The sequence below is a fragment of the Prunus avium genome, chromosome 6, assembly GCF_965620075.1.
Source record: "Prunus avium chromosome 6, drPruAviu1.hap1.1, whole genome shotgun sequence".
NCBI lineage: Eukaryota > Viridiplantae > Streptophyta > Magnoliopsida > Rosales > Rosaceae > Prunus > Prunus avium.
In genome coordinates, this window is record NC_142289.1 from 26,334,720 (window position 1) to 26,346,622 (window position 11,903).

At 37.7% G+C, this 11,903-nt stretch overlaps 2 protein-coding genes and 1 pseudogene across 3 annotated transcripts; all 3 read right to left on the reverse strand.

The window, feature by feature from the left end:
- Positions 1 to 1,883: 1,883 nt before the first annotated feature.
- LOC110760031 (F-box protein At3g07870 pseudogene) lies at positions 1,884 to 3,143 on the reverse strand (annotated as a pseudogene).
- Positions 3,144 to 3,642: 499 nt separating this feature from the next.
- On the reverse strand, positions 3,643 to 7,785 carry LOC110760022 (BEL1-like homeodomain protein 1). 2 transcript variants are annotated; one of them, XM_021962196.2, is made up of 5 exons: positions 7,498 to 7,785; positions 6,221 to 7,110; positions 5,027 to 5,400; positions 4,831 to 4,891; positions 3,643 to 4,757 (listed from the first exon to the last, which is right to left on the reverse strand). In XM_021962196.2, exons 2-5 carry the CDS (start codon positions 6,974 to 6,976, stop codon positions 3,981 to 3,983), a joined length of 1,968 nt encoding a protein of 655 aa, XP_021817888.1. In that variant the 5' UTR covers positions 6,977 to 7,110; positions 7,498 to 7,785; the 3' UTR covers positions 3,643 to 3,980. The 2 variants fall into 2 exon arrangements, with proteins under 2 accessions (XP_021817888.1, XP_021817887.1); XM_021962195.2 differs by having other exon boundaries at positions 6,221 to 7,133.
- A 3,202-nt stretch (positions 7,786 to 10,987) lies between these two features.
- On the reverse strand, positions 10,988 to 11,903 carry LOC148293923 (zinc finger BED domain-containing protein DAYSLEEPER-like). The gene is made up of 3 exons (XM_088254653.1): positions 11,579 to 11,903; positions 11,157 to 11,483; positions 10,988 to 11,058 (listed from the first exon to the last, which is right to left on the reverse strand). Exons 1-3 carry the CDS (start codon positions 11,901 to 11,903, stop codon positions 10,988 to 10,990), a joined length of 723 nt encoding a protein of 240 aa, XP_088110779.1.

Sequence of the window (11,903 nt, forward strand, 5' to 3'; positions counted from 1 at the left end):
TTAAGTAGGCATGAGAAGGATGACCACGTAAACCCAATAGGCACAAGAGAACCATGGGGCCAGCCTTTCTAGGAGAGAGAAGGGATCAGGATCATTTCTCTTGGAACTATAAATACCTAAGTCAGCCTTAGATCCATTCAGGGTTTTTGTGTTATTTTTGTGAAGCGGGAGAGAACCATCAAGCTCTCCCATGCCATATCCAAGGCCGGCCACCTCGAAAGTGAGTTCACTAGCATCAAGGGAGCTTCTATAATGAGGAGGTTGAGTGAGGAGCTTATTTGAGGAGGCCCATCTCACCATCAAAAGGGGTGTGGACCCCCCAATGCAACCCCCCCCCCCCCCCCCCCCACGTACTTTGTTTTTGGTTGTTGATGGTGAGATTTCACCTCCTCAAATAAGCTTCTCACTCAACCTCCTCATTTTAGCCTTTCCGTAGCATCAAATACTTTCAAGGGATAACTCATCTTTTCCATCACTTTCTTGGTGTGTTGAACTTAGAGGTCTCACATTTATGGGGCTATTTCTTGAGAGCCGAAAGGAGAAGGCCCTCCTTACGGTGATAGACCTTGAGAGGTGATGCTTCAAAGGTAAAAGTTTTCCTCTTCTCCATTAAAGAGTAGTGGTAGAGAGTCATGGAACATTCAATACTTAGTCTGTGATGAATTTTATAATTTTTAAGCTCAATATCTCTTCTTCTTCTTTTTTTTTCTTTTTTTTTGATCAAATAGAAACTTCATTAGATAAACTTCAATGGTACAATCAAAGACATCAACAAGACATCTAAAATATCAATCCCAATAAAGCAACAAACTAACATACTAAAAGCAAAACTAACGTGAACAAAAGCCGCACTAAAACTACTAGCCCACATCACTACTATTAGTCATAAGCCCAAACAAAGCCCACAAACCCAACATAACCAAAACCTTAAATCAACCCATAAGCCTAAACGAACCCTACCACCAACACCTGAAGAAGCGCCATCGCGGCCACACCCACCACCGCATCCGTAACAAAGGGAAAATATGATTTCTGGCAATCCTACCTGCACATAAGAGCGAACAAATAAACGAAAACAACAACTTTGCCAAAGAACAATTGGGTGATTTGCAGCAACCTCCATCAAAAACGATGTAGAATCAAATTTAAAGAACATGAGCGGCGTTAGGGAGCGGGTTTTAGGAGTAGGATTTGATTGAGAACATAGACTAAAAGGGGTGATAGGGAACTTCAATCTAACCATAGCTTAGAAGAAACCACCACAATAGGCTTTTTATTCAAAACGCCCTAGTGGACTTATTCACTAACCTAAAAGGAAAAGACGAGGAGAAGAGGGGGAGGAGGGGCAGTGACGCTTCTTCCTCCTCCCCCCTCTATGGAATTTTCCTTTAGGACTCACAAATGGAAAGAGCGGCTAGAGTTTGGGAGATATAATAGAAGCTCAATATCTCTTAAATAGCTTCCGTTGCATAAATTAAAGTAATCTAGGTTGTGGCTTACATGAATTTTTCAAAATAATAGCACATTTTATTCACCTAGCAAAACGGCAGAATATGATTAGTCCTAAACCCTATATTTTAGAAGTAGAATATCATATTCTTATTATTATTATTTTTAAGTATATCATATCAGTTTTGGACCTTGAAATGAACCTTCAAAACGGGAAAGCAAGTAGGTGGAGTGAATTGTAATTTGCGAAGGTAATAACCCTATAATTGTAAATGAAACATGAAATATCACAGAAATCAAATGACTGATTCATTTGAACTACCAAAATAAATTTAAAAAATTAAAAACCTGCCTATCATTTGAAAGCTAAGAGTGCTTGGAAAAAAAAAAAAAAAAAAAAAAAGCTAAGAGTGCTATATAATCTGATCACTGAATAAGAAAACCGTAACCTTAATACTGGTTCCTATAGCTGCATTTGAAGAATTACATCTGCGGGATAAAGGGTTTCAAAATGAACAATTGTACAAAACCACTTGGGAAGTCCATGAATCATAAGTTGTTGAAACTCCTCGCTTTCTGTGTTATATGAAACCAAGACTCCATTCTCATACTCTAACAATATCTCTCCATTCCTCAGAGAGCATAAAACCTGTATTTTACCTTTGCTTAGAGTTGGCCTCTTCCATATTCTTGAGCTTGGACGAGAATTTCTTCTTTCGCTTAAGCTTCTAAACAAACTCTCCCCAATTACGTATTCCTTGGTCCAAGACTCCTTTGAACCATACTCTTTCATCATCCATATATCAATTTTTCCATCATCATGACAAACAACAGCAGAGAGACACCCTCCTAAGACCACAAGATGAAAATTGCAAATGTTAAGACTTCCACATCCCGGACTCTCAATCTCCCTAAACTTTTCCTCAGCTAAATCAAAACAAACAATACGCAAACAAGGACCGGGTCGATGTTTGTGGCGCGTTGTCACCCAGTGAAGATTACCGTTGACTAATGCCTCGGATGATCCTTGCTCAAGCTTGCAACGAGGAGAGACCGAAATTCTCCAAGCGTTCAAGCCAAGAGTTAAAACTTGGACACGGGACTGTAGAGGCAGCTGGTGACTTTGGTAGGTGTTGTTTAAGTATGATATCCAAACAATCTTGTACTCCATTGTGGTGGGGTGGAAACCAAATCCAAAGGCTACTTCTTGTTGTTTGGGGTATTGGGTTGTGTTTGGCAGCCGAATATAATTTGTGGTTAAAGGATTGAAAACCAGAAGAGGGTTGAAGTAAAGTGCGTTGGAGATGCATAAAAGGCCGTTACACGAACCAACAACATGGAACTCGGGTGCAACATATCGGATTTGTGCATTGATCCTTCTCGCATTGTTCGTGTAGTGCTCATGATGTCCAATTTGGCTGCTTTCAACGAAATGTAAATTGTTCTGAATGGGAGAATCGCAGTGAAGAATGAGACATGGGTTTCTCTTATTTGCTATGGCCTGGTACATTATAAGGAGCCGAGGGTCTTTGCCTAAGGCACGCCAAGATCGACACACACACTTGATTTGCATTAGGGAAGTGATTGGCAGCCTGGAAAATATGTCGAGGGCAACGTCACGGGGAAGCTTTTCCATATTGATGCCTTCAAAGGAAATGAAAACAGGACACACTACATATGAAGAATACAGATTGTTTAAGCCAAAAGCATATTAGGGAAAGGAAGAACTCAATTCCTTCAAGGCATGGTGGACGATCAGGGCTTCGATGATAATGAGGTATGATTTTTTTTTTTTGTCTTCATCTTGAATAAATAATACAAAGTGATAACGTTTTTTTATATTAAAATAGTGTATTGTATGACTTGAAGAAATCATTAGGCAAACACTACGTACAAATGGAGGCCTGCACCAGGTGAAAAGATCAAGAAATAACAAAACAACAACAAAGCGTTCCACTTAATGCAACCTAAAAGGTGTGGATTATATTACTAACCCATTTTGGCCTAAGCGTTTGTATGTTCTCTTTCATAGTCTTTTGTCTGCTCAACTAGGTTCCGGATTAACTTTTGCCTTTCAAGTTCGAACTCCCATGGCATCTTAGTTGTGTGTGAGAAATCCCCCTTCTTTAATTTAGACTATCGCTTGTAATCAAAATATAAAAATATAAAAAATAAGACTACATAAACAGGAAATTGAAAATGCTAGAGAGACCATATTATTGTACTGCTTCATATATTATACCACCTTCTACAGTAATTGAAAACTTACAATTATTGCACAAACAAAAATTTAAATTTGCATATGTACGGAATCTTTTAAGTCTCAGCTTGCCTAGAATCTAACGGTATCAACTTTTACAATCCCCAAACCTATTTTAATATATCCAAGCAAAGTAATAACTTCTATCTATAGCTAGGTCGTTTTTCACGATCAGTTATATTCTATACTAATTTCTTATCATTTCCTTCTATACAGTGGCAATGTGATATTGGAGAAACATTGGCAACAAAATGCGTGCACAATATTCCCCTCAGGCCACAAAATCTGGCAACAATTGAGCAGCGAACCTTTTTCTGCTTCGCATGTCCATGTCCTCATAACCGATGCCGGAATGTGAAGGTTGTGGATGGTTGATTGCACCAAAATCAGCTTCTCCTCCTGTGTTAAATCTCCTTCCCAGCTGATCATGAATATTAATCTGGCCATGGTTGGAGAGAAAGCTTTGTTGTGTTCCTGAGAGAGAGATGTTTTCACGGTGAGGAAGGCCTAGAGTGAGGGATACACCATTTCCATGAAATCTTTGTGCCAAATGCTCCGGATTCATATCAAACCTTCCTATCTCCGGAATGGGGTATGTGCCAAAACCATTGGCATGATCTGTAGTGATTTCTCTATTTGTTTCGTTAGCTTTCATGTCGGCGTCCATGGAAAGAATGCTACTTGGAGAATTTTCTATTTCAGAACTCTTTCGTTTCTTGGTACTTCCTTGCATGTTGGACATTCCCACAAGGTTAAATCCTGATTGTGATTGAAGAGACCCTGCCATGGGAGACGCTGACAATGAAGAATTATTCGACTTCTCGTTTGGAGAAGGATGCTGGTTGCTAAAGTTTTCATGCGTCGACCGGAATATTTGATCATCAATTCTAGTGGAAGCACTCTCTCGTGGAGTTGTTGAACCTGACTCCTTGTAATTTGCATTGTTCCTGGAACCATTTTTCTCTTGTTCCTTTGTCTCCTCCACGTACATCTCTTCAACCATTGGCTTCCAAAGACGAACTCGGGCATTAATGAACCAGTTAGAGACCTGCTTTGTAACTTTAATCAGTCTATGGCCTTAAACGTTGCAAAACTTTAATGACAACCTTGTAAATACCTACCTGACTCCTTGTAAGCCCAGTCTGTTTTGCCAGCATTACTTTGTCTGAGTCCTTGGGATAGCTACAAACCCAATTAGAAATTTGTTAGTTTGATACGTCCTATAAACTGTACTAGAATTTAATACTAGACCGAACTGGAAATTTGTTAGGGTTTTTAGCACGACTGAAGCATCGAATTAATTCAAAAAGTACTTACGGGTGAAGGAAGTGCTCGAAGAGCCAGGCTCGAAGAACGGAAACAGCTCGTTCAGGCAATCCTCGCTGGGGTCTCCAGGGATTATGTTGGACCATTCCCAACTGTTGCAATGCCCGCTGTTGCCTTACATGATTGTCTATGTACTTGAGTCTTGAACCCTCGATCTTGGCACCCAAGCATTCTTCCTCACCCAAGGTCTTGCTGCCGGCTTTGATTTGAGCTGATATTGCGTCTTTGAGGCACCGGAATTGCTTGGAGATTGTCTGCAGGGCAAGATGAGTGTACGATTTTGCTGAACCAAAACCTGCGGCTTGTTCGAATGAAGTGATCACAAACTGCATTTGTTGGTGGTACTGTCTGTATCGTTGCTCCACCTTCATAAAAAAAAGACAGATAAATAAATAAATTAGCATATTTACAGAGCTGCATGACAGTTTTGGCCAATGGACCCTGTTGAGACCAAAACTCACTGCAAACAAACCAAATGTACGAAAAGGTGACAAAGAAAAAGACCCACTTTAGTTCATTTCTGTCGTACTAATTTTTTATTACATATGTTTGTATTATAGAAAATATATATATACATTAATTAATGAAGGGGTCAGCAGGAAAGTTTGGTAACTATATGAAACAGACACAATGGTCCCAGATACCCACCCACTGCAATTAAGCTCCAACTTTCGTTTTCCTTTTCTCCTTTTCTTTTTCCTCCCCTATCAAACTTATGAGTATTATAGTCCACCAAGTGGCTACTTTTCAATTCTCATCCACGTCATATTATCGTCACACACAATAATTTCTTCATCTTTCTTGAATCGACTTAATTAACATCTTAAACCTTTTCTTTTCTTAAACGTGGTGTAATAATCATAAGCCAAACACAAATTAGTAAATTAGATTCCTTTGACAAAGGTGGTTACATTTACGTATTGGACCCACCAGCGGAACTAGAGCTAATAATTATAGGCCCGACTTATGGCAATTCTGCCCAACTCTTGTCTAAGTGCCAGGTGTGTTTTTTCTTATTCAATCATTCACTGGAAGTGTGGTTGAATTACATCTTTGGATAAATTGCATAAGACATCAAAAACAATCGTGCATAACAAATGAAACTTTACAGAATCAATATGACCAATCAAAACACAAAAATAGCGAAAAATTTAATAAAAGAATGAACATAGAATTTAATAATACCTCATCAAGCATGCTGACAAGTTTTGCTTTCTTCATCTGGAGCTCCTGCCTCTGTGCTGTGTTAAGCTCAGCTCCTTGCTTAGCACCACCACTCGAACTAGCTCCAATCCCAGCCGTTGTTTCTCGACTCAGTTTCATCTTATCTTTAATCCCACCGTCCAATTCGGCGGCGTTGCTTCCCTTTCCAACATGAACAACCTCATCCAGTAGCTCTTGTGCAGCCTTCAAGTACTTGGACCCCAAAAGCACACCTGAAAATCCATGTGATATGGCCGACACCGACGACAGAGAAGTCCCCTTGGCCGGGACATCACGCTCGGCAGGAAATGATGATGGCCTGTAGTTACTATTATAACCTGGCTGCTGATGAGTTGAGAGGCTGAGAGACAAACCTTGTTGAGTAGTTGCACTTGTGGGGGACACCGCGGAGACTCCGATGGGGGTTTGGCCACCCATTGGGCCCCACAAGTTGTAGTGAACCCGAGATGGATCAGTTTGGTGCTGCAAGGATGGAGGGCTGTGATCGTCTGAATTGTTTGATCCAACGGCGGCCGAGTGAAGCGGGATGCCGACTAAGTGGTGGGTTGTTGGAGGCGGAGTGTGATTGAAAAGAAGCATGCTAGGAGGTGTAGGGTTTTGCTGGCCACTGTCAGAGAAGGATGGCACGTAATTGGGGTTCATTAGATAAAGTGTCTGGAGAGCATGATCAGTTGGGGCTTGGATTTCAGAGCTTCCATGGTGAAAGAACGTTGCCATGGAGTAAGTACTTCAAGCTCTCCTTTGTACGGACATATATAACATCAAGACCTAATTAATATGCAAGATCCAGCCGGTAGCAATATATATCGGTTGATCAGTGGTCCTTTGCAAATTGTTGAACAAGCAAGATCCTGGAGAAAAAAGCAACAAGAATCTGCAGATCTCAAACAAGCCAAGAAAACCCATGAATCAGAAACCTCAAATTATATCTGCCTAAAATAGTGAGAGTCGTTTTATTTAGACCCAGAAAACTTCTGAGAAAAGGAGGGGTGAAGTTCACCACGAACTATATGTAAAATTTAGAGAGAGAGAGAGAGAGAGAGAGAGAGAAGACTTTCAAGGATTCCATAGCTAGATGATGATGAAAGTAGTAGCTAGTGACACAAAGCGCATCAAAGATCATAACAAATTTAAAGTAATATTATAAAAAAGACTGAAAAAAATTGAAAAAATGGAAATTATATATATGGAACCCATCAAAGGCCTTTTGCAGAGAACAGGGAGTTCGAGTTTTGTACCATCCAATTATGGTTGAAAGTTGAAACAGACACGAGTGGATGGACTGATGGATTTTCATCTGAGAAGTACATGTCAGTGGATCTAACAGTCCACTATCGTCATCGGAGCTATTTACATAACAAAATCTCTTTAGGCTTTCGTTTGGAGTTGCTAGCTCTTGTCAGACTCAAACCACCATCTCCTGCAATTCTCTCTCTTGCTGAAAATGATAATAAATAAATAAAAGACAGATGGGGCTTTCATAAAGCTTCACCACATAAGATACCCCTCATTTTCTTTTTCCTTTTTCTATATAATTTAATCATTATTCTCACCCAAATAGAGTGCATAAATAATGCATACAACTATATATTTAGGTTCATATTCTTTTTATGGAATTAAAATAAACAAGTTGAAAAAATTTCATTAGTCTCTTATTTATCTTTCATGCAGTGTATTTGGTTAGGTTCTTTTGTTTCACGGATAAAAACAAGAAAATTCCAGCATCAAGTCATTGATGCAGGCACGTTTGATGTGAAACTATGGAAATTTCTTTTTTTTTTTTAAATGGATGATAAATAGTGAGAGATAGAGAGATGTGAAATTAAAAAAAATGAAAGGAAAGTGGGGTAGGAGATGGAAACAGCTGCAAGACGAGGAAACGTCTGCTTCCACCCCAAAGGGCTAAATAATTGAGTACGATAGAAAGAGTGAGGTGCATGCTTGGGTTGGGAAGTCCCTTAGCTTTTGCCAACTTTAAAAATATCTCTTTGTCTCTCACTTACTTTTTAATTTCATATTATTTTCCTTTTCTAATTTTTGTGGTTGGAGATGCGAGAGTTGAAGATAATGCATCTAAAAAGTTTGAACACCAATGTAAATGCTTTTAACCTATAGGTTTAAAGGACATAGGAAAGGAACTTGTAAATTTGGTATAGCCCAGTTAAAAGGGTCTTAATTTACAATTAATAGTCTAGTTAGTGATTGTGATAGTGAGGCAGATAGTTGTATATTTTTGGGCAAACTTCATATGAAATTTAAAGTTTTATCCAAATTCTATGTTTTTTTCAACGTATAATTAGTTCTATCCAAATTGCAAACGGATTGTAGTTCAAGAGGTTAAGAACTGTAAACTTATGCACCCGAGGTCCTATGTTCAAATTCTCCCACTCCTAATATCACTTATATCCAATAAAAATAAAAAATTATACCCAAATTATTTATTTGGTTTTGTGTCTTGTGTCTTGTGTAGATGTTCCCCCTTAAACTAATGGCTCAGTGGTAGCAATGGTACATATAGGACTAAGACTTTCATTTGGGTTGGTGAGAGATGTGTTAATGGTAGGAGTTTGAGAACTTCCTTCTATACTTTGTATTTTCAAGCCTATAGACAGATTTACACAATGAAAAGATTCATAAACACAAGATAAATACATACACAAATTTTCACTTTTTCCTATAGACATTGAACACAAAGAAAATAACAGAGGGAATAATAGAGAAACCAAGAGGAAAATAATATCAAACTTGTGATAACTCATATTACAGGTTTATATTAAACATTATAAACAAATAATTGAACTGTGTTATTATTTTGATAACACATAACCAAAATTATACCCAAATTATTTATTTGGTTATGTGTCTTGTATCGATATATATATATATATATATATCTTATGCGGACATTCGGACGTTATTATCTTACGGACGCCGTGTATTTTGTACTACCCCTCTCTGTTTTCCTCCCTGTTTACAATAGGATCCGCACGATAATAACGTGCGGACATCCGGATAAGAGAATAATTGTATATATATATATAGTCTCCTTCTATTGAGGGACACCTTTTAGGGTACCCTGCAATTTTTTTTCCAACGATCCATACCATATTTTTTAAGTCTACATTCATAGATCATCCTTACAAAAAAATTAGACAAATCGGAAACCGTTTCGACATCCAATTATATCCTACAAAATCAATGAAAATGGACTTTAAGAAAGTACTAAAATTTCTATAACACAATTGAATGGTCAAACGATATCGGATTCAAGTGATTTTTTCTAGAGATGATCTTTGAATGATTATCTAAAACATAGACGGTTTGGATTAGTGAAATACAATACGGAGTGGGCCCTACAAGGGTGTCCCTCAAATAAGCTAATTTGAGGGATCCCTCAATAGAAACTCTCTGTATATTTTATAAATATATATATATATATATTGAGTAACCTTCACGGAAAATGTGCACATAAAACAAAAAGGCTGAATGTATTACAGTAACATAAATAACTACAAAAACAAAAATAAAAAACATATAAACAAAAATAAAAACATTAATAAAAAAAAAACATAAATGACAAACACAAGGAAAAACTCAAAATATTACGAGTTAGTGCAGCTTCTGGTGTAAATCACAACCCTTTGAATATCGCGGAGTGAAGATTACTTTCTGGTTTGTAAAATAACCTTTGAGGTTATTGGTACTATTCCATTACCACTTGTTACTTTTCGAATTAAAATTATGTATAGAGTTTTTTTTGTTTTTTTGCTGCCATGAAAACTCTGATCCAATCCGTTTTAACTAAATAAAAAGAGCATAATATATTTTGGGAGTATAACACTTGGGACATAGGTGTTATATTTTCGAAATCCTCAAAGTACGTGTCCAGATTTTTGAGATGTGCCATATACACTCAAAAACTTCCTATTTGAGATTTTAAAGTTATCAACATATCTATTTCAACTTCGAGGATTTAACATGTGTACATTTATTTCAAAACTTCTGTTTAGATGTTTTCTTAATTCACTGGGGTTCGTGGGCACTAGGCCTGGGCTCGGGTTGGGTTGGTTCGGTTTTGGATCCAACCCGAACACCGAATCGAAGCTTTCAGTGTGCTCTTTTTCCAACCCGAACTTGAACCACATAAGTGAAAAACTGAACACTTCGGGTAACCGGACTTTATGGTTCGGTTCGGTTTGGTTTGGGGTAAATGGGCAGTTTTGTTGACTTCAAATTATGCCCATTTCTTTCAACATAAAACATGATATTCAACTCAAACCTGAGCAGCTAGAAATCATATTTAAGCACATTCCATCTATCTCATACATAGCAAAAGGTTGGGCATCCATTCATCCTCCTAAATATCCATCATCAAATCAAAGGTTCAATCCCATTACAAAGCAGCAATATCTTCATGCAATATTCATGCCATTAATTTGGCCATTCATCTAGTTCACATCCACTATGGCAATTACAAATTAAAGGCAAAAACATGAGCAGTCAACCCTAATTTAACAAACAAAACAAAGGGTAGTTTAATATGTTCCATTACATTACAAAAACAAAATATCACCAAGAAATGTAATGGAACATATTAATGGTCCTTCTTCTTGACTGTTGTTGCTGAAGTAACATTACAAAAACAAAATATCACCAAGAAATGTAATGGAACATATTAATGGTCCTTCTTCTTGACTGCTGTTGCTGCTACTACAGGACTCAAAGTCTTCAATTTAAGGTAGAGACAGAACGATTGGTACATATGTTTTCTTTTCCAACCATTTGCAATGTTTCCATTTCTACCACATTGAAAAACATAAATTAATATAAACAAAGTTAAAGCAAAACTAAATATATGAAGAAAAAAAACAATACAAAGCAAGAAAGCAGCCCTTACCTTTCTCCATTTTCTCCAAAGTAATATAAAATTCCAATTCATCTTCAGTCGGTTCTTTGTTGAAGTTAAAGCCAGCGGCCCTTAGCCAATCATTGGAGCAAATAAGGGTCTCCACTGTTTTTGGAGTCAAAGAAGCCTGAAAAGGATCCACAACTCTTTTCCCAATACTAAAGGCAGCCTCTGATGGAACACTTGACACAGGGACAACAAAGATATCCTTTGCAACCTTAGATAGAACAGGAAACCTTGGATGGTTTTCTTTCCTCCAATCCAGCAAATTAAACCCAGCATTTTTAGGATTCTCAGGAGGCTCCAAATATTTATCAACTTCATTCCCAATTTGACCACATGTTTCTCTTTTCTTGATCTCATAAATTTTTCAAGCCTTTCATCATTGTCAACAATATTTGTTTCCCCCACACCTTCAAAATTAGCCTTCACATAAGCTTGGGCAACAGCTGGATCTTCTTTCGTGTACGCCTCGTACAACTTCATTACAAGATCCTTTACCCCACTTATCATCGCATTAACTTTGGAAGCATCCTCTTCCAAATCACCAAATCTAAAGTGGACATAATCCACTTTGTAACGGGGATTAAGAACCACAGCCATTATTAGGAGTTGGTTCATATCCCCAATATTACCCCAATACTTGTCATACTTGGATTTCATTGAAGTGACCACCTTTTTCATTAAAGAATCATCACTTGTCATCATTTTCTTCAAGAGATCAACAATAGAGTACAT